Below are 23603 nucleotides of genomic sequence, written 5' to 3' on the forward strand. Positions count from 1 at the left end.
CCCAGTAAGTAATGTGCCTCACACAGCCCCAACAGTAAGTAATGTGCCCACACAGCCCCCCAGTAAGAAAAGTGCCCCACACAGCCCCCCACTAAGTAATGTGCCTCACACAGCCCACCCAGTAAGTAATGTGCCTCACACAGCCCCCCACTAAGTAATGTGCCTCACACAGCCCCCCCAGTAAGTAATGTGCCTCACACAGCCCCCCCACTAAGTAATGTGCCTCACACAGCCCCCCCAGTAAGTAATGTGCCTCACACAGCCCCCCCCCAGTAAGTAATGTGCCTCACACAGCCCCCCAGTAAGTAATGTGCCTCACACAGCCCCCCACTAAGTAATGTGCCTCACACACAGCCCCCCACTAAGTAATGTGCCTCACACACAGCCCCCCACTATGTAATGTGCCTCACACACAGCCCCCCACTATGTAATGTGCCTCACACACAGCCCCCCCAGTAAGTAATGTGCCTCACACACAGCCCCCCACTAAGTAATGTGCCTCACACACAGCCCCCCAGTAAGTAATGTGCCTCACACACAGCCCCTCACTAAGTAATGTGCCTCACACACAGCCCCCCACTAAGTAATGTGCCTCACACACAGCCCCCCTCTAAGTAATGTGCCTCACACACAGCCCCCCACTAAGTAATGTGCCTCACACACAGCCCCCCACTAAGTAATGTGCCTCACACAGCCCCCACTAAGTAATGGGCCTCACACAGCCCCCCACTAAGTAATGTGCCTCACACAGCCCCCCACTAAGTAATGTGCCTCACACACAGCCCCCCACTAAGTAATGTGCCTCACACACAGCCCCCCAGTAAGTAATGTGCCTCACACACAGCCCCCCTCTAAGTAATGTGCCTCACACACAGCCCCCCACTAAGTAATGTGCCTCACACACAGCCCCCCACTAAGTATTGTGCCTCACACAGCCCCCACTAAGTAATGTGCCTCACACAGCCCCCCACTAAGTAATGTGCCCCACACAGCCCCTCACTAAGTAATGTGCCTCACACAGCCCCCCACTAAGTAATGTGCCCCACACACAGCCCCCCAGTAAGTAATGTGCCTCACACAGCCCCCCCATAAGTAATGTCCTCACACAGCCCCCCAGTAAGTAATGTCCTCACACAGCCCCCCAGTAAGTAATGTGCCTCACACACAGCCCCCCAGTAAGTAATGTGCCTCACACACAGCCCCCCAGTAAGTAATGTGCCTCACACACAGCCCCCCAGTAAGTAATGTGCCTCACACACAGCCCCCCAGTAAGTAATGTGCCCACACAGCCCCCCAGTAAATAATGTGCCTCACACACAGCCCCCCAGTAAGTAATGTGCCTCACACAGCCCCCCCAGTAAGTAATGTGCCTCACACAGCCCCCCCAGTAAATAATGTGCCTCACACAGCCCCCCACTAAGTAATGTGCCTCACACAGCCCCCCACTAAGTAATGTGCCTCACACACAGCCCCCCACTAAGTAATGTGCCTCACACACAGCCCCCCACTAAGTAATGTGCCTCACACACAGCCCCCCACTAAGTAATGTGCCTCACACACAGCCCCCCACTATGTAATGTGCCTCACACACGTCTTATGTTCCTCTACATCTTGGTTCCCTGGCAGTGTTATCCTGCTGCCGCCCCTAACAATCTCCCCAAATACTGTAAGGCTGCGCTCACACTTTGTCTTGCATTTAAACAAAACCAGGTGCGTGTTACCCATCATGCCCCAACAGTAAGTAATGTGCCCCACACAGTAAGTAATGTGCCCACACAGCCCCCCAGTAATGTGCCCACACAGCCCCCCAGTAAGAAAAGTGCCCCACACAGCCCCCCAGTAAGTAATGTCCTCACACAGCCGCCCCAGTAAGTAATGTCCTCACACAGCCGCCCCAGTAAGTAATGTGCCTCACACAGCCCCCCACTAAGTAATGTGCCTCACACAGCCCCCCAGTAAGTAATGTGCCTCACACACACAGCCCCCCACTAGTAAGTAATGTGCCTCACACAGGCCCCCACTAAGTAATGTGCCTCACACAGCCCCCCACGAAGTAATGTGCCTCACACAGCCCCAACAGTAAGTAATGTGCCCACACAGCCCCCCAGTAATGTGCCCACACAGCCCCCCAGTAAGAAAAGTGCCCCACACAGCCCCCCACTAAGTAATGTGCCTCACACAGCCCCCCCACTAAGTAATGTGCCTCACACAGCCCCCCCACTAAGTAATGTGCCTCACACAGCCCCCCACTAAGTAATGTGCCTCACACAGCCCCCCCACTAAGTAATGTGCCTCACACACAGCCCCCCACTAAGTAATGTGCCCACACAGCCCCCACTAAGTAATGTGCCTCACACACAGCCCCCCCCCAGTAAGTAATGTGCCTCACACACAGCACCCAGTAAGTAATGTGCCTCACACACAGCACCCCACTAAGTAATGTGCCTCACACACAGCCCCCCCCACTAAGTAATGTGCCTCACACACAGCCCCCCCACTAAGTAATGTGCCTCACACTGCCCCCCACTAAGTAATGTGCCTCACACTGCCCCCCACTAAGTAATGTGCCCACACAGCCCCCCCCACTAAGTAATGTGCCTCACACACAGCCCCCCACTAAGTAATGTGCCTCACACACAGCCCCCCACTAAGTAATGTGCCTCACACACAGCCCCCCTCTAAGTAATGTGCCTCACACACAGCCCCCCTCTAAGTAATGTGCCTCACACACAGCCCCCCACTAAGTAATGTGCCTCACACAGCCCCCACTAAGTAATGTGCCTCACACAGCCCCCCACTAAGTAATGTGCCTCACACACAGCCCCCCACTAAGTAATGTGCCTCACACAGCCCCCCACTAAGTAATGTGCCTCACACACAGCCCCCCCAGTAAGTAATGTGCCTCACACACAGTCCCCCACTAAGTAATGTGCCTCACACACAGCCCCCCACTAAGTAATGTGCCCACACAGCCCCCACTAAGTAATGTGCCTCACACACAGCCCCCCCCCCAGTAAGTAATGTGCCTCACACACAGCCCCCCCAGTAAGTAATGTGCCTCACACTGCCCCCCACTAAATAATGTGCCTCACACAGCCCCCCACTAAGTAATGTGCCTCACACACAGCCCCCCACCAAGTAATGTGCCTCACACACAGCCCCCCACTAAGTAATGTGCCTCACACACAGCCCCCCACTAAGTAATGTGCCTCACACACAGCCCCCCACTAAGTAATGTGCCTCACACACAGCCCCCCACTAAGTAATGTGCCTCACACACAGCCCCCCACTAAGTAATGTGCCTCACACACAGCCCCCCTCTAAGTAATGTGCCTCACACACAGCCCCCCTCTAAGTAATGTGCCTCACACACAGCCCCCCACTAAGTAATGTGCCTCACACAGCCCCCACTAAGTAATGTGCCTCACACAGCCCCCCACTAAGTAATGTGCCTCACACAGCCCCCCACTAAGTAATGTGCCTCACACACAGCCCCCCACTAAGTAATGTGCCTCACACAGCCCCCCACTAAGTAATGTGCCCCACACAGCCCCCCACTAAGTAATGTGCCTCACACAGCCCCCCACTAAGTAATGTGCCCCACACACAGCCCCCCAGTAAGTAATGTGCTTACACTAACCCCCCTTATTCTCCCCCTTCCCTATCATGTCTCCCCCCTTACCTCACAGATGCAGCTCTCTCTCTCTCTCTCTCTCTCTCTCTCTCTCTGTGTGTGCACTGCTTTCCCCGGCAGGTCATGTGACCATGACATCACAGGTCCTTCAGACTCTGTGACTATTATTCACTGGAGGCTGAGCAGCTGGGGAAAGCAGTGACAGCAAACCTTCTCATCACGATCCGTGCAGGACACGGATCGTGTTGAGAGAGGGTAGGATGGCCGGGGAGATTCGGGGCACAGGCCAAAAGATCCGGGGCACGAGCCCCGGATCTTTTGACCTAGCGACGCCCCTGGGCTTAATTATTTTTAGTTAGCCAATAAAAGATATTAACACCTGAGGACTAAATATATAACCGAGGTATAAATACATATGTATTGACAATCACGGGTGTTACCATTCCTTCTTGAAAAAAACGGGACGAGCCAACATAGCCCCACTCAATCCGTGATAAGAGAATCGGGCTGTGTAGGGACACACGAGGAGATGTAATGCCCACTTTCGAATTCATGTTACTAGCTGTAGCTCCCGGTGTTGTCTGGGATAGTAAATAACTGTTCTTAGCTAAAATAGAATGGGGAATTATTGTCTTTAATTAACAGTATATAAAAACCCTCAGAATTAGTGACATTTTTTTAACTGTTATTATTAAAAAAAAACAATGCAACCATCTCCAAACTGTTCCTACTGGATTGAACCTAATTTGCCATATGGATGCCCAAACACTAAGTGGGGTTGATTTATCAGGGCTTTTACACCAGTTTTCTTGTGTACAAGCCCTGACATCACATTTCCTTGCAAACCTCCAGGCATTGTGATTATTTTCCTCTTTATACCACCTCCACAGGTGCAAAGCTTTTCTGTCGCGGCCACCAGATACATCAGGAGGCCAGAGCTTCCAGATGTATCCAGTGGTGTTTCATCCTAAGGCTACATTCACACTGCCGTATGGGGGACGTATATACGGCCGATGTATATATGGCCGACATACGTCCCACATAGACGGCAATGGGCGCGGCACCGTACCGCTCCGTACCCCGGAAAAAGATAGGACATGTCCAATCTTTCTTCGTAGTACGGCGCCGTGCGCCATATGTTCCTATGGAGAGGGGCGGGGTAAGCTGTGCTCACCTCCTCCTCTCCCCGTGCTCTGCCGTGCTACGGTACGGCGGGCAACGCCAGTGTGAATGTAGCCTAAGCCGGCACATGATCTCCCCCGGTGTGTCCAAGCCAGTTTAAAGGCTATAGACCTTCCATAGACTGTATTTTACTACACAGTGCTATTACCCCATCTTCTCTAACCTTAAAGGACATCTACCACCACATGTAGGGGTGGTAGACTGTCCTGAAACGCTCGTTACCTCAGGAGTGATGGGGAACTCCTGCTGGCATGCTCTTGGCCGTCTGTCTGCTGTGCTTGCGGGCAGACTACATGGGGGGAGGAAAACAGAAGGGGCGTGAATAAATTAGATTCCAACGGAGCCAGAAGGCATTCGGCTAGCCGAGCAGTAAGCGCTTCTGGCTCATTTGCATAAAGTTTATAAGTCACTATTTGATTATAGAAGACGGCCAGGAGAATCACCCCCAAGGTAACAAGCATCCGTTAGAGGACAGTCTACCACCCCTAAATGTGGTGGTAGATTTCTTTTAGGGGGCTGCCCTAGACAAATGAAAAATACATACATTGCTGAGAGTCCATTAACAAACAATTAGAGAATGATGGTGACAGATTTCAGTGTGGCACAGGGCCAAAGCATCTTCTGCCCTTGCCATTAGTGAATGCAGTTGCTGGTGTATAAGGTGAAATGAATGATGCAGTGAAGTGGCAGAGACTAATCTCTTCCTATGTCTGCCCTCACTTATCGTGCTGTCAGGTTATTTTATGAGAGAACAAAAAACATCATGAGAACACATATAAGAAGATTCCCACAATCTTTGTGCCTGGATCGATGAGTAAGTGCCCCTGGTTTATCATGATGGATTTTGATGGTACATTTCCTTGTCTTGCCTTGACACCACTTCAACTACAGTCAGAGTGTGACTGGCCCACCAGTGTAGAAGGTCATCATTGGGATGATCTATTAGGTTACCCCAGTAATCCATCACGTTGCTCACCGTGCCATAGCTACACACAGATTTAATGAACACTACAAAAACCACAACCTTTTCAGCCTTTATTTACAAAAGCTCTAAAAACAAATATCCTTTTGCAAACAAATTGTATTTTATGCATTAAAAAGGATAACACGGTTACAACACTGTAACTCTGAAAAGAAAATAATCCTCAAGATATTACAAAGTATAAAGGTAATAGTCCTGACTGACGCGTCTATGTATTTTACTCTGGTTGATAGAGTGTGGGGGGAAAAACCCCCACACATAACCCATATGTAGGGAAAAAGGACTTTACCATCAAACCCCCTCAAGAAAAAAAATTCCTATGTCCATGACCATGGTCATTAGTATTGTAGACTGATGGTGACACTATAAAAAGATACTGCAGAAGACACTACCTCAGGGAAGGCAGCACCAAGGAACCCAAGGTCCACAAAGTCTTCTTCATCCTTCCATCCACAGCTGGGATATGCCGAGAACGTCACATGCCAAAGCTAAAACCTTTTTATTTTGTTGTTACAACAAATAATTACTTTCCTACTGCAAAATACAAAACCAAATTGTATTTTCCAGTGTCTCATCCTCTGCCGCGGCCATCAGACTTCTCGAGCTATTGGAGTTGGACTTATTTTTATATGAACTTGGTTTTCTTCCCAACAATTCATTACCAATATCCCAAACTCAAGCACCTAATAAATACTTTTCATAAAAATAACAAAAGGTGACTGTAATAAGTAAACATGGATTTAAGGATAAAAGTCGAGTGCTTCCTATGATAAGAGAGAAGAACTGGAGATGTCTTGGTGACTCCTCGTGCAAGAGGCAGCCAAATCCTTAAGATCTAGCTGTGCCCCTGGAAGAAGTAGACTCTCTGAGTGTATGGATTTGCTCTTTAAGGCTTCTAAAGAAGGGGTGAAACAAAAGATACAGGTCATCTGAACTCCATGCCATACACAGAAGTGCTATGTTGTTGGTCGGTTGGTGAACTATTCAGAACATTTTGGATCTAACATGTCATATGACCCAATCGTTCGAAGACAGAGATGTACTGCAGATAAGGCAACATGAAAGCGAGTCCACCATCTGAAGGTCAAGCGGTGCCATATGTGTAGAGTCAGACAAAAAGGAACTGCCTTTGATAAATTGGCAAGTTGATAACCAAGAAATCGGAGCAGGGATAAAACATGTAGAAAGTGACTGAGCTTGGCAATAAAAAAAAATGTTAGTTGCTTTATGGGTCAGGACTGCTTGGAGGCTTCCTCTTCGTATGCATTCCCAGTGCCGTTTTGAACGTAGGACGATCCCGACCCCAGGCCGTATAAATGGCCACAATACTTAGCATTGTCTATGTGATCTTCAAAGAACATCTGAAGGAAGAAGGAGATGAAATGTGTTATATACAACTATCACATCTTCACAAAGCTCCACTGCATCTTTACTATGTATCCTACACCCTCCTGTCCACAAGAATCATACAAGTCCTCTCTATGTACACAACACCCCTTCCCCGCCCTGCACTCCCTCCAGTCACCAGCATCATATTTGGACTCCTAGTGATCCCTCCATTACCCTGTCCACTCCATGCCCCAGGTCACTTGTTTAATGTACGGTATGTGCTCCTTGCCCTAATCCCTCCCAGCCTAATGACTCCATGTCAGCTGCACATGTATGATGTAACTCATCGTGTGAGCAGAGAAATTGTCTTTCGTGTCATTTATATTTCCCGAAAACTATTTTAATGATGCTATGGCCAAGTCTCCCAATCAAGCCCAATGTACAATGTCTGTGAAATGCCCACATGGGGGAGATTTATCAGGAGTGTCTTAGATCAAAACTGTTCTAATTGTCCATGGTAGTCAATGAGAGCTCAGCTTTCATTTTTACCACAGTAGTTTATAAAATGAAAGCCGAGCTCTGATTGGTTGCCACAGACAACCAGAACAGTTTGCTTTCAGAGGCTTGTGATTCATATCCCCCCATGTGGGCATTTGCTAACAGCCACCAGGTAGTCCCTCTGCACTTCTGTGTGTACAGATTTATAGGTAACAAACATGGATGACACCTCTGCAGGCCGACCTTATGGGTGCGCTATTTCAGGAGCTGTATGCAGACAGCTAATGCACAACAGTCTCCTGCACCCATAATATTCCTCATTCCCATACATGTATTATATTAACCAGATGGATATAAAAACCTTCATTCATATTCCAATGGCTAGAAATGCACATGATAAGTTTTCCACCACCTATTAAGAAACACTGAAACAACTGTATTCAGGTCATCAGACTGTCAGGCCCCGGATTTCAGACGATGTTATACCAGGGCTCTGCCCGCAGCCGTATATAGGGGCAGCGTCATGGAAAAGCAACACACCCTGCAACGTTCATTCTGGCCTCCTACAATGTACAGGACTATGGCTTTGGTCAGGTTTCTCTTAATGTGAGCACTTGGTTCCTGTGCACACAGTTTTACAGGTTTTTTTTTTTTTTTAAGTACTGTACAGGAGATTTTTATTTAAGGGCCTTACTGTTACAAAAATATATTGCACCCCTGCTTACTGGGTTCTAATCCCTACAGTGAGTGACATCATGAAACAACACCTTATAGGTAGGGGCTGTCACATGGTTACAACTACAGGGGTGTGAATATTTCCAGGATAGTCATGTGATGGTGTCGGATCGGGTGCAGAGCAGTAGTTGAGCAGAACGATGCAACATTCAGTCTATATGGAACACTGGGAAATAGAAATGTACTAAACTCCGTTATTTTTGGTAATCCTGTAACCTACAAAGTCAGTGAGTGATTGTGCATTTCACTCTATTTCAATGAGGAACATACAACCCCTATTTTTGTGACTGACAGATGATCCAGCACCAGACACCATCGATCTGATCAAAAAATAACTTTCAATCTTGGGACACCAAAATGTTGTATCCTGCTCCGGGCATCTATCTATGGGAATATACGACTAGAATACATTTGTCTTGGGGCTCGTTCACACGAACGTAATGGAGACCAATATGCGGCCGTGTGAATGTACCCCTTAGTGTTGCAGTCATCGCAAATTCAGGATGTCTGTACCTCTCTCATCTTGAAGAAGGCCATTCCTGTGAGTAGCGAGTCAGAGCCAGCCTGATGCTGAGGTCCTATCCGTTCCAGCTCCAGCTGTTCAGCCACTTCTTGTAGTCCACCCTGATATAAGACGCAAAGATTAGACCACAGAGAACCCCAGATATTACCAGGGAGAGGGTGTGTGCGCCCTCTAAAAACTCTGCATAAATCAATAGTGCAAGTGAAGGTTAGAAACCTGCAATGGAGAAAAATGTTTCTTTCTCCACTTATCAGGCTCCTTTTCCTCTCCCCCCACTTTCAATTTACTAGCAACAGTCATTTAGGAGGGAAGGTGGAGGTTTAGCTGAGGAAGGGAGCAGGTTATACGCAGCCCATAGAGATCTATAAGGAGAGAAAATACTGAGGGGAACACGTGCATTATGCTGCAGCTTCTAGTAAGTATTGAGCAGAGCTGGAGTGTACTACTCAATACTATATCCAAACGCCATGTTGTGCCTAATATAGACGTGAAGCGATGTCATACTCCACCCCCATAAGCCCCGATTATGCTGGATTGCTTTTTGTGGGAACCGCAATGCATATTGAATGGCAACTGCGCCATAATCAAATGAAAGCTTGTCTCAACATTTTTGGCAGTTCCCTTAACTGTGTCACAAAGTTACACAAAGCAGAAGAAGCCTAATGTCTTTGTATTATGTGGCTTAGGCCGTGTAGTACATACACATTCTTCAAGACGCGTGCATTTTGATGAATTCGGAGAGCAAGATGTTAAACGAGTTAAGAAATGACTCCCAAAAAACTGTCTAGTGATTAATTGGAAGAAGTGAGGTACAGAATACAGAAGCGAATGACTGCAGTCCTTGGCTGCATGGAGTAACATTTACACATCCTGTTACATTTCCTCTTCCTTTCCACCTATCCTGACTCTACATTCTCACATTCCAGATAGGTTTGTCAGGATACATCACACACTGTGATAACAGGCTCCTTCCAGCCGCCATTCATGACCTGGCTACTAGTCATCAGCCTTAGGTGCTCTATATAAAGGCTGGTGACCCCGCAAGTTATGTCACTAACATGTCCTATAGGAAACCCCAGTGTGTCCTCAGGTTTCCCCTCATTCAAACCAGCCAGCTGTCCCTACACCCTCGTCAGGTACCGTATGTGTGTTATTTCAGTTGTACAGCGACGTGGAGTTTTATGTATACATATATGAAATCAACTTCCTGTTGATTTAAAAGTAACACTTTATCTAGAAAAAAAACTAGTGAAAACTGTACCATAAATTAATTCCAAAATATATCTACCGGAGTAAAGGGAATCTCCCAGAACCAATACCCAACACTGTCTGAATAAAGCTTTAGGTATTAGCCCTAGAGATCTGTAGCCCATAACTTTGCCAGTGGTGTTAGTAGAAGCAAGACTGTAGAAAATGCATTTATGTTCCAGGATTGTAGCTTGACTTGAAGCACATTTATTTTTTTAACCAAACTACATAATTTGGTATTTGTGTGATTGTACTGACCCAAAGGATAAAGGTAATAAAAGCCCAGCTTTCCTGTTAATTGCACTTGTATACACTGATCTAGATGAATGGTTTGGGGGGGAGGGGGGTGTAGATGTCCTTGGCATGCCCTTTAATCACTGACATGGGAGTAATATGACCAAGGATGTCAGCTTGCAGTAATGTCTGCAATCACCCACTCCATCTACCAGGACCCAGCAGGACAAAGGAAAGTCACAGAATGACCCAAGTCCTGAGGCCCAGTGAACCCGGTGCCAATGATCTGTTGAAACAACCCAGACTTGTTATTCAGCACCATCTATTGTGTGCAACCGGCACAATCTTATAGATCAGTAGGAAAATCCAAAATAATGGCAAAATGAAGAAAAAAAATGTGCAAAAGATTAATTTTTTTAAAATCTACTAAACAATAACACCTTTACAATTTGGTATTCCCATGATCGTACCATCCCAAAGAACAAAGGGGAGGTGTCATTTGGGGGCACAGTGAAAGTCATAAAAAAGGGTCCCAAAAGAAAATGGCGCAAATGTGTTCTTTTGCCAATTTCATTGCATTTGGAATTTTTTTCTAGCTTCCCAGTACACGGCATGGAATATTAAAGGGGTATTCTGGGAATATGAACGTCTGACACAAAAACCCATGATGATATAAATAAATGAATACAACAATACTCAATGTCATTAGTAACAAAACGGAGCTTAAATAGTTTGATTTTATGATTTACAAAATTTATTGCCTCTGTAAAGTAGGTGGAGTTATCACTAAGATGGCCGCCACTGGAAACTACAAGTTCCATGATCCTTTAGTTCTCAGTCCTCCTCTTATGCTCTGCTCCCAGTGATGATCTAACAGACTTTCTTGCTCTGTTACCATAGTAATAATGTGTAACTGCCATCACCACAACACTGGCCATACTGTATGCACTGCAACCAACCAACTACAGCCAAACATAGTGCTGATCACATGACCTGCCCAGGCAGCTGCAGGACATGTGATGTGGACATGTGACCAGCGGCCATCTTCTGTCCTGTAACTTCTCCACAATGGACAACGTGGAGGAAATAACGGACTGATTAAAGGGCCAGTAGCATTTTAAATCTCCATTACAGTGTATGTCACCAGCATTTTCTGCTAACGGGAGCAAAATTTTAAATAACAACTAATTACACATTAGCTTATATTTTGAGTATCCATTTGTATATGAATTACGCTGATTCATGGAATACCCCTTTAAATACCGTCACTTGGGTTTGTACAATTTGTTACAAGTCCTCACACATGGCAAAATAATGGATTTTTAAATGTGGGAAGTTAAAAATGGAAATGCAAAAACATAAAAGGGCTGTGTCCTTAATGGAGTTATGGAGGCTGCTGATAAGAATGCAATGGAACAGTTAGCGGGCACCATCCTGGGGTAACCACCAGGAATAAGATCATTCTATAGGGATCGGTACCTACCTTTAGATTTTTGCAGCTTTTCATGAGATATTTCACATCGTAGATCACAGGAAAAAACAGACGAAGAATTTCAAAGAAGTCCAGCTCCACCTCGGGCAGGTTGGAATTAGTCAGTATCTTTATTAGATAGCCAAAGTCATATCCACTGCGATAAAGGAGATGCATTAGTAAAGAGAGTTTATACCAGCGCTGTGACCCTTCTCTCCCAGTAAGGGGGGGGGGGGTGTCACACATGGGGGTTCTGTGCTGGTCTGACCCACAATACAAGTGCATGTAAGAGCATTTCCTTATGCACTGAAGAGAAGCTTTCTGACCCGCTGAAGCAGAAGTGATCTACCAGGACTAGAAGCTTGGATTGTACGCAGCCATGAATACTCTACTAGATACTTTACATAATGTGGCGTGACAAGTCCCGCGCTCAGAAGCCATTTTTTTAGGGAAGCGATAAGATTCTTCAAGGACAATTTGCTATGAAAGGCCACATGTGAAGACTTATAGACCATGCATGTTCCACTGGGGATTCTGGGAAGAAATGTGCAAATACATTTTCCAAAGTAGCATGCATTGTCTTTAAAGGACACCTGTCATCAGGTCTCTGCCACTTGTCCTGTCACTACTACCTGTTGGAGCAGCTCACAAGGATCCCATCCCAGCCTTTATCTAGTTATTTCATACATTAATCATTGTAAAATCATCTATTTTTTATCATGTAAATGAGGCTGGTCACATGGTCAGAGGCAGTGATGTCACCCCTGTTACCCCTCCCCTCTCCTCCCCCTGCTCATGTCTGTGTGTAATGTATAGTAAAGCATGGCTAGTGTGTGCTGCATCTGCTGACATGCTGCATCCTCCTAATATACAGGTGAGAGACACAGACATCAGCTACACATGAATCTGACATGTTCTGCTGTAACATGGCTGCCTGGAGCTGCTGTATCTCTCCTAAACACACACACACACACACACACACACATGCACATGCACACACAGGCTGCAGGGGGCGTGGCCACCAGCACCAGGAAGTACATCATTATACAGGCTGTCAGTCAAGCACTGGGGGTGTGGCTGTGCCTCCCACTCATGAATAGAGTGGACAGCTTGAATATGCTAATGCTTCATTGGACATTTCACAGGTCATTTGCATACAGCTTTAGGACCTCATTGCTTAGGTTTACAGGCATGTAGAGGGAGAATGAAGTGATAGAGGCAATGCTCTCTAATGGCAGGTTATAAAAATATATTTAGTTTAGGGGGGTTATTTTGCATGACGGGTTCTCTTTAAAGAGGACCTGTCACCCTAAAACATAAGTAAGCAGCTCCTAGTGCTACCCCATTATTAGCAGTGTTACACTGCTAGTGTTATCTGAACCCTCTGATAAATCTAGCAGACACTGCAGCACCATAGCCTCAGAACACCAGTCCGAGATTACAGCAGTCCGGCATATTCATGAGGGGGCGGTCCGAGGAGGCGATGACTGCCGCATGAAGCCTGGTAGTCACCGCCAACCTATGGAGTGGGAGGGGCTGTCCGGGGGAGAAGCAGCGTTCTGAGACTATGGCGCTGCGGTGGCACTGCTAAAAATGGGGAAGCAGTACTTTAGTAAGCAACTCCTAGTGTGGTTTTTTTAGGGTGACCTAAGTCCACACATGTAAGAGACAAACTTTAAATGCAAATGCTCCTTAAAGGACGTCTACGAACAGGATGAAAGACTCTAGGCAAATAGAGCCCCTCAGACTCATTTGCATACAGTTCTTCATCCTGGTGATAGATGCCTGGTGGATGCCCTTTAAAAGGAACCCATCATCAGAAATTGACCTGTTAAATCACTAGCGGTATGTTGTCAGGCAGCTGAAAAGCTTCTAGAGGATTTGTCTTTCATGGCCTAGTGTGGTGGCATCATCCAGAAAATAAACTTTGAAGTGAGATGTATAAAGTCTGGGAGGCGGAGAGTTAAACGCCAAAATCAAGCTCTCCCTGCCTGTGCACACCCCCTCCCATGTAGTTGACATAATTTACCAGACTTAAGGAGATGTGATCAATGTTCCCCCTAGCTGTCGGACCATCAATTACAGTGAAGGGGACGTTCTAAGACAGGGAAGGCTTGAGTGTTAAACTCTCCGCCTCCTTGACTTCATAAAACCAATTTACATCTCGCTTCAAGGCTGATTTTCTGGATGATGCCACCACCGTGGGCCAAGAAAGACACATCATCTAGAAGCTGCTCAGCTGCCTGACAACATACTGGTAGTGGTTTATCAGGCCAATTTCTGAATCCCTTCATGTTCCCTTAAAGGAGTTTTTTTTACCTCCATATACTATGTCCATGGCCTCTCAACTAGTCAAACCAGTTCCCTACACTGTGCTGACGAGATGCCAGCACATAGAAACAGTGCTGTGTCCAGTTGAGAATCTGTTCCTTATGGAATACATGTACTGGTTTGGTTTTTATCCGGCATCATCTCATGAGGCTTTCTGAATTGGGGACTGCCTTACAAGATAGATAAGAGGCAAAGATTTCCTAATCACATCCTGGAAGACATAGCTGAATATTTTCTATCCAGTATATTTTTTAGGAATGTCACAGAACTGTGGCAAAGAAAGACATTTCCCAGGGACTGTTTTGTGAACTACTGAACAAGGGGCAACAGACGCCAAAAAATACACCCAATGCAAAAAAGTAAATAAAAAAAATAATTTATATGGCAGAGACTACTGACCTGTGGAACGAAAGCCACTTAACCCCTTCACATAGCACCACTCCGGAGGTCATGAACAACTCGGCAAAATAATGAGTTTCTATGCCATCCTCTTCATGCTTCTTAAATTGGATCCCGGATGAAGTGAGCAGCTCTATGGAGTCTTGTGCATACATGTCTTCCCTGGGAAAACCAGAAGGAGGAGACACTTAAAATCACTTGTTTTCTCCATGTAATGTATGAAGCCTTGGAAAGAGTATTTCATCTGAAATATTACTACTGGGTAGAATAAAACTGAAGATTTGATTAATAGGTTTTGTACCTCACTACATTTACCCCTTTCCACAATATAGGGGATACATGTCTGGCAAGAGGCAAGTCCCCCCTATAAGCCACTCCAATTCTATCGCCATTGGCTACTGTTGGGGAGAGATGACCACCTTCCTTTCCCCGTGACCACCTTCCTTTCCCCGTGACCACCTTCCTTTCCCCGTGACCACCTTCCTTTCCCCGTGACCACCTTCCTTTCCCCGTGACCACCTTCCTTTCCCCGTGACCACCTTCCTTTCCCCGTGACCACCTTCCTTTCCCCGTGACCACCGGGGCCCCTATCATTTTACTCTTTTAACAAGAAAACAAAGTCTTCTCCCAAATCCTTTCTGGCACCTACCTTAAAGAGTATAATAATCGGGAGTCATAGTAACAAACTACTCCCTACACCATCACCCCTGTATTACACGGGATAAGGGGAATGTTTGGATTAAAGGGAACCTGTTACCACATTTTACCACATCAGACCCTCAAACAAGGTATAAGATGTCCTTAAATTCCCTTGTGAAATCTCCAAACTTAACCTACAAGCTAAAAGGAGCTCAGAAGAGTCATATTTTGCCCGAGATGAGTTACTTTTAAGGATGCAGGGAAGAGTCATTTCAGATGCCCCAATCTTGGGCTTCACCACACCGAGAGCCTGGGAGAATTGTGAAGAGAAGATTCTTTCATTTAACAAGCCTGTCTCTAGGTAGAACCCAAAATATATGGGCATCTGATGTGACACTTCCCCTCTTTCATCGCAGGCAAAAAGCGAAAGGTAAATAGGTGAGATTTACTCATAAGCTTCTCTGGAAGATTCAGAAACAGCATGGCTTTATAAGTTTGTGTGTTTCTGTAGAGCCCAACACATTAAGACTGTCAGCAGAAACAGGGTGCAGGATGGGGTTGGGTTGGGTAGGGGGGCTCATTTCAGTAAAGTTGGTGATTACTGCTTATCTTTCCGTAATGTTGGACTGCTCACTCCTCCCCTTTCCATAGAAATACATGGTGTCTGGCCGTAAACACAAGGAAAGATAGAGAATGGTCTATCTTTCTAGCCATGCACGGTACAGTGCCACACCATACCGCCAGCGGGCGTCATAGCTGTCTATGGGGACGCATATACGTCCCAACACGGCCACAGTGTAGGGGTCTAACAAGAAGTGCCCTATTCTAGACTATAGACAGATACAAAGCGGATCTCATGATGTAGGCACTGCTAATGAGGGGGAGATTAGGGGGAGACACGCTCCTTACGTGAGATTAAACTTAAAGTTGAACTGCCAGGTGGAGGTTCCCGGGGGATATTCTCCTTGTTCATTCATAAAGGTGAGGCCCAGCTGAATGATCTTCAGTAAGTCCACGTTACAGCGTAATAGTTGGTACTGGTAGTCAGCGTTACTCCTGAACTCTCCTATTGGTCTCGCAACTACCCCTGGAAATTCTGTGTCCTGGAAAAAATACAAAAAATACAATGTGCACCAGAATTTCTCACTAATAAGATTTTTTTTACATCCCCTTTTTATATATGCATTAAAAGAAATCTACCATCAAAATCCATAATGATAAACCAGGGACACTTACTCATAGATCCATACACTGTGATTGTGGCAATTGTCTTACAATCATGCAAATGAGCCTGAAGGGTGCGGTAGCTTCACAGGCTGTTACATTGTGCAGGATAACTTCTCCCTCCCACTGTGTGCTGACTCTTTCTGTACTACCATGATATTACATCAGGCTGAGGGAGGGGGGATGTGCAAAGTAGAGGAGGGAGGTGAGACAGTGTAACAGCATGTGAAGCTACAGCATAGAGGGGCACTGGTAACACCCCCAGTACCTTCCAAGAAGAAAGGAGGCTATGAATCCAGTGCCTGGATCTATGTGTAAGTGTCCCTGGTTTATCATGATGGATTTCCTTTACCTCTTATGGGAGGTGTGCCAATGTCCAAGCAGAATGCCAAAATAAATATTTCCCCTGAATAGTGGACCAGCTGCTCGCCAATTTTAAGGTACACAAACGTCTAGAAAGATGTGAAGCAGAGGAGGGAGTCACAGCTGCTAGATCTCCACCCAGAAGCTCAGGGAGAACATTACAGATGGAGGATCAAGACAGAAGAACTGCTACAAAATGAAGATTACAAATCACATATTATTCCTCATGTGCACAATTTATTTTAAGAGGAGGTGAAAAATTTTTACATGCTACAAGAGGTTCAGAGGGAGTCTCCCAGCAGACAGCATTAGGGAGGAGGCCTGCAAATCTGTGTAACAATATTGCCGTGCTTATTGTTAGTAGCCGCATTGTAATTCCAGGATTGTAGCTGGATTCAGAGAACTCTGTTGCACTGCTCTGCTGCACAGCTACTATGTTGTGTCCAGTGTACAGATCTAACACACCACTTCGCCAGGAATTAAAATGCTGCTACCAACTATACGCACATAGGGATGGTTCCATAGATCTCTAGAGTTGCTTCCAAATATTGTATGCAGCTCAGTCACCAAAAAAACATAACACTGCATTTAAAGTTTTTAATGTTAATTTGGGGAATTTAAGATTTTCATTTTATAAGTTTTACCATGTCACTATCTATAGATATACAATTAAAGGGGTTCCGCAAATAATTAATATTGTTTGTGTAAGGAAAAGTTATACAATGTTAAAATATCATTTCTGTATTAAATCCTCACGGTTTTCTAGATCTCTGCTTGCTGTCATTCTATAGAAAGCTTCAATGTTTACTTCCAGTGGATGGAAATCTGTCCCTGGTCATGTGATGGACACACAGATGCATGAGCTTTTAGTAACACACAGCACTGATTACTGTCGGCTTCTGCACCTGTCTGTCCATCACAAGACCAAGGTCAGTGGTTCTGTCCACTGGAATTAATCTTAGAAGCTTCTTCAGAAGGACAGCAAGCAGAGATCTAGAAAACTGTGAAGGAATTGATACTGAAATTATAGTGGAAAATTGTACAACCTTTCCTTTCACAAACAATATAAATTATTTGCTGAAAGTGGACAACCCCTTTAAGAATTTTCCTTCTGGCTACCAAGTCTAGCAGTACACTGACACTTGCTTATTCATTAGGGGTTTTCTTCTGCAGGAGTCTCAAATTTCAGCCATAGTGATCTCATCAGACGGATCTGAGCACATGCTCTACCACAACCCTGGGGTGATCCGTGCATTGGAAAGTACGTTTTCAGGCTGCTAATCAACAAGAAACTGGGATGGATCATCCTTTTCTTGGAAAGTATAGGAGTATCAGTGGAAGGAATCCAACTGTACAGACTTGGTAGTGAGGATGCAGTGAGCCCCAGGATGAAAACCATTCCCTATAAAGCAATGATGCTTGGGGTACAGGCAGTAACCCATGGTCAGGCCCATACACCACTAAAATGCAATGTGTTCAGTTCAGCCATTACTCAAAAAAAATAAAAACATCTAAAAACACAAGAACTAAGCAAGAATTAATATGCTATCTTAACTATCACTAGATTTTACCTGCATTAAACTACCAGTCCCACCAGGTAAGGTATGACCTTGCCTTTCTAGAGTTTCCTCTTTTATGTGAAATTTAAGCTATTTACCCGTATCAAAAAAAAAATCCATCTCAAAAATAAAAAAGGTGTGAGACGAGTCACCCTAGACACTCCTACCTTAGGTTCTATAGTAAAATATAGAAACATTTGGCATCATACTAACCCTTTACTGACACTGGACACAGTAGTACAGGACAGGCGGCAGTGACTTGCCGACTCTACATCCAGCTTCTGGCATCAGTTCCAGAACGGAGCCAGTGGCAGAAGCTGCGGCTTTCAGCTGTATATTATAGCTGACACCCGCCTCTGGCTTCTGATGAGGATTTAACTCCGCCCTTCCTGGTAAGCAGCGCTGGGAAGGGGGTCCGATCCTCATCAGGAGCTGTACAGGAGCACAAAGGTGCTGAGCAGTCTGCAGCACAGACAAGTCGCATTTTGTTTCTTCAATTGCATCCAAACTAGTCCAACCCCAGGGACTACACAGATGATTCTGTCAGGCTACCAGGTAATTTACAACCCACAATTATAATGTAATGCAAATGCTTAGAGAAAGCAGAAATAAATATTTGCACTGCAACCTGTCTTTAGTGAAAATGAGGTCCCGGGTGACAGGTTCCCTTTAAAGGAAACCTACCATGGGGGCGTGGCCTGATGCCGGACTGAGAGGACGTGCGCCGCGGAGCTCCCGGGACCCGACACCCCATCTCCCTCCTAAGGCAGCCATCCCTCACCTGTGCCCGTTCCCCTCCGCCCCGGGGTGCCCCACACACCTGCCGCTGTCTTCTGGTGCCGTTTTGGAGGCGGCTACGGTCTCCGCGCCGCTCCTCTGTGCTTCCCCGCGGCCGGCCACGTGACCCGCGCGGCGGCCCGCTCTTAGCCGCCCGGTGCTGCTGCACCGACCGCCGGGGAGATTCTCCTGCCTCTGGCTGCCTGGACGCCGCTCCCACCGCCGAGGGCACTGTGGCAGCGCTCCAGCCAGCCCTTCATCCTGCTGGAGGCGCCATCCTGCGGACTCCCCTGCGCTGCCTGAGGCCTAGGCGCGCAGGGTTAACCCTGACACTGCCGGACTGAGCCAGGACCAGGTAGGGAAGTAATTCCCCTGCTGCTGCCCACCTCTGCCCTGGGGACCCCTAGTTGTGCAGCCCAGCACTGAGTCCTCCATACTCCCAGTGATCCCCTGCTCCTGGGTTCTGCTTTATATTAACCCTTGCAGTGCCGCTGCAATACTCCACGTGGGTTTGTACTGTATCTCTGCTAACTACTGGACGCTAGGCTTCCTGATTGTTTATCACTGGCCCCCCTGCCCAGACGCCATGGGTAACCGGAGGAAGACGGCTAAAATGCTCAAAGCAGCGTCCGGGGTGTCTGCGCCTCCATCGGATGATGAATCCGTCCATGAAGATCCTCCATTCCAGTCCCTGGAACCCCTGGATGCGCAGGAATGCTCCACATCCCAAGCCGTTCTGGAACAGATACAGTCAAACGCTGCCAAAAAGTTAGGGAGATTCTCCCGCACACAGCCCTGTTCTCCTCAGGGGTCCCCAAACTCCTCTCCCTCCCTCTTTGAAGGCTCCCAGAGTCCGCCACAGCTTGTAAGCTATGAAGAGGGGGCTGGGCTGATCCGTCTGACGCGGCCACGGAGTTGGATCGGAAATTTGCAGAGGTGCTGGCGGCCATTAACGGATGCCAATCCAAACTGGTCACTAAGGTGGATGAGCTGCGACAGGACTTTGTTCTATTACGACATGATGTCCACAAAGCCAAAGAGCGAATTACTGAAACTGAACGCAGAATATCTGAGGTGGAGGACGTCCAGAGGCCTATGCCGACGCAGATCAGAGAGCTCCAGCGCCAAATGTCTGCATCCATGGACAGAGCGGACGACCTCGAGAACCGCCTGCGACGGAACAACGTCAGAGTGGTCGGCCTCCCCGAAAAAGTGGAAGGGTCTGACCCTGTATCCTTTTTTGAAAATTGGCTCAAAAATATGCTGCCTGCAGATACCTTCTCCCCGTTCTTCACAGTGGAAAGGGCCCATCGTGTGCCATCCCGCCCTGGCCCTCCAGGGGGCAGTCCAAGACCCTTCCTGGCCCGGCTGCTGCACTTTAGGGACAGGGACTCTATCCTCAGGGCTGTCCGTACCAAGGGAGAAATTCTCTATGCCAACAGCAGAGTGTCCTTCTACCCTGATTTCTCTGCATCCGTCAGGAAACAGCGAGCACAATTCACCGAGGTCCGTGCCCGTCTCCGTGACAAGGGGTATAAATACTCCATGATGTATCCTTCCAAGCTCCGAATTGTGGACGGTCAGAAGACTCGATTTTTCACCTGCCCAACCGAAGCACTTCACTGGGCTGATGCAGCTCCTCGGGCACCTGCTGGAAGGCCCGCACCTCCTGAGTGACTGGACTCACATATCCTTTTATTTGATGTGCTATGACAATGCTGGACTTAGTCCTGAATAGTTATCTAGGGGTCCCAAATCACTGTTACAGGTTTCTACTATCTGTTTACACAATATGTGCCTCACAAATGTACCCTGTGATTGATTTGTGTTCTCTGTTTGGTCATATCGACCAATGCGCCACATATGGCACTTCATTCTTTCCCTATTCCCTCCCTCCTCCTCTCCCCTCCCCCTCCTCTCCCCTCCCCCTTCCCCCTCCCTGTTACCATTACCTCCCTGCGTCCCCCTCCTTTCCCCCCCCCATCCCCTATCTCCTCTTTGGTTCTCTCTAAATATGGCTGCCTAATAACCTCCTGATCATATATACATTAAGGGTTGAAGGTCCCGGGACAAATGGTGTAGGTTTGTCTTGAGTTAGGGACCACTGTTCTACTATTTGACTGTTAGTGGGTATAGGTCTACACTACTGCTGTTAGGGTGTTAGACAGGGGGTTTATATTCTTGGGATTGTTAGTACAGTTCTAGTTATATTTGTTATGCTCACTCTTGTCTGTCTGTCTATGTCTCTGTGGTATGAAAGGATGAATGTTTGGTTGCTCACGTCTCCTTCCCCACACCCTTTTCCCTTCCGCTAATATGTCTTCACTTAAGGTAATGAGTTGGAATGTGAGGGGACTCAACTCCAAATTCAAGAGGGCCCTGATGTTAGATGTCATTAAGCGTCAGGCCCCCCATATTGTATGTATCCAAGAGACACACCTTACGGGTCAGAAGGTCCTCTCTCTGAAGCGGGCCTGGGTGGCTAGAGGTTATCATTCCTCCTACTCTGTCTACGCCAGGGGAGTATCCATACTCATATCCAAAGCGCTTCCCATAGAGGTCATACAGGTAGCACCGGATCACTTTGGCCGTTATGTGATCGTACATTGCGCCTTGTGGGGATTTACCTTTACTATAGCGTCTATCTATGTCCCCCCTCCCTTTGACCCAGCTGTGCTGCACTTAATCTCCAGTAAACTTGCTGCTATGCCTCCAAGCCCGTTACTCTGCATTGGTGACTTCAATGCAGTCCCTAATCCCGCCTTAGATCGCACAAGCGGCCTGGACACAGGCTCGGTCCGTCTGAACGAGTGGCTCACTTCTCTAGACCTCGCCGATGTTTGGCGTAGTAAACACCCTCAAGAGAGAGAATATTCATTCTATTCCTCTGTGCACAAGAGCTTCTCTCGGATTGATCTGGCCTTTGTCTCCCCTGATATGTTGCCGCACGTTGACCAGGTATCCTATTGCCCGCGCAGTGCATCAGACCACTCCGCCTTGCTCATCAGTCTCCTTATAGGCCCTCCCAGCGACTCCCGCTTATGGCGCCTGCACCCGGCCTGGCTCCAATCCCCAGCGGTCCTGAGTACTGTTAGGGCAGCGCACAGCGAGTTCTGGGATGTACACTCAACCCATCCTGATCCTCTTCTAGTCTGGGACTCGTACAAGTCCTCGGTGCGGGGAGCATTCATGTCGGGGGTAGCTGGCCATAGAAAGTCTCTAAATGCGCAGGAGGAGAGGCTGACCGCCGCACTGGTGACCGCAGAAAAGGAGTATCTAGAGAAACCTACTCCGGGGAATAAAAAGACTTGGGCGCAGGCGCAGAGGAACCATCTAGCTGTAGTGAAGGAGCGCACCAGTAAGCGCCTGCTAGCCAGGGAAGCGTCCATCTTTGAATTCGGAGATAAAAATGGGAAGCTGCTTGCGTATTTATCGCGGGCTGAACGTCCTTGTGCTTCCGTTCCCTCTATCCTTAACAGTAGTGGAACCCTGATCACAGAACCCCGGGCCATAAACATGGTATTTCATGAATTCTATTCCTCTCTTTACAGCTCCAGATTGTCCGCCTCTTCCGACGAGATTTCCAGATTCCTTGACAGTCTTCCACTTTGGAGGCTCACACAGGCACAGTCATCGGAGCTTGATGCTCCGCTCTCGGCGGAGGAGGTGGAACTGGCCATCCAATCGCTGCCCCCTGGAAAGACACCTGGACTTGATGGGCTGGGAGGTGAGTGGTATAGGGATAACTGTGAGACCCTGGTCCCTCATCTACTTAGCCTGTACTCCGATGCGCTCGAAAGTGGTTCCCTCCCTGACTCCATGCGAGAGGCCCTTATTGTAGTTCTTCCTAAGCCTGGTAAGGACCCGCTTCTTCCCGACTTATACCGTCCAATTTCCCTCCTAAACTCAGATGTTAAAATCCTAGCAAAAATTCTGGCAACAAGGCTTAACAAAGTAATATTATCCTTGGTTCACCCGGACCAGACGGGCTTTATGCCTGGGAGGGGAACTGACATAAATATACAAAGACTACACCTGAACATTGCAGAGGCAGAGAAGTCTTCAGACCCTGGGTTTATATTATCCTTAGACAATTGTAAGGCGTTTGACTCTGTGGAATGGACATATCTGTGGACCCTTTTGCCTAGAATGGGTTTTGGCCCTCGATTTACAGCATTAGTTAAACTACTGTATAACGATCCCAAGGCTAGGGTACGGACTAATCTTAACATCTCACCTACTCTCCCTATGGCCAGGGGCACTAGACAGGGTTGCCCACTATCTCCCCTCCTCTTCGCACTCGCCATTGAACCCCTTGCTGTGGCGATCCGTCACTCTGATAGCATTAAGGGCATTGCTAGAGGTTCTATCATTGAAAAGGTATCTCTCTATGCTGATGATACACTTGTATACCTTGGGGATGTGGGCCCCTCTCTGGAATCCCTCCTGTCCCTGATAGAACGCTACGGGGGGTT

At 47.2% G+C, this 23603-nt stretch overlaps 1 protein-coding gene across 5 annotated transcripts in view; it reads right to left on the minus strand.

Annotated features, from left to right (window-relative positions):
• Positions 1–5837: 5837 nt before the first annotated feature.
• The window catches only part of CNOT7 (CCR4-NOT transcription complex subunit 7), a 29794-nt gene continuing 12028 nt past the window's right edge, over positions 5838–23603 (minus strand). For 4 of the 5 annotated variants that reach the window (XM_072122228.1, XM_072122237.1, XM_072122261.1 and 1 more), the window contains 5 exons: positions 16115–16308; positions 14567–14728; positions 11849–11993; positions 8874–8984; positions 5838–7159 (listed from right to left, as the gene is read on the minus strand). In XM_072122228.1, the coding sequence (XP_071978329.1) occupies positions 7031–7159; positions 8874–8984; positions 11849–11993; positions 14567–14728; positions 16115–16308 (741 nt within the window). In that variant the 3' untranslated portion in view covers positions 5838–7030. The remainder of the gene's footprint in view (positions 7160–8873; positions 8985–11848; positions 11994–14566; positions 14729–16114; positions 16309–23603) is intronic. The other variant, XM_072122244.1, reaches the window with a different exon arrangement.

Source organism: Engystomops pustulosus, chromosome 1 (genome assembly GCF_040894005.1).
Source record: "Engystomops pustulosus chromosome 1, aEngPut4.maternal, whole genome shotgun sequence".
Classification (NCBI taxonomy): Eukaryota; Metazoa; Chordata; class Amphibia; order Anura; family Leptodactylidae; genus Engystomops; species Engystomops pustulosus.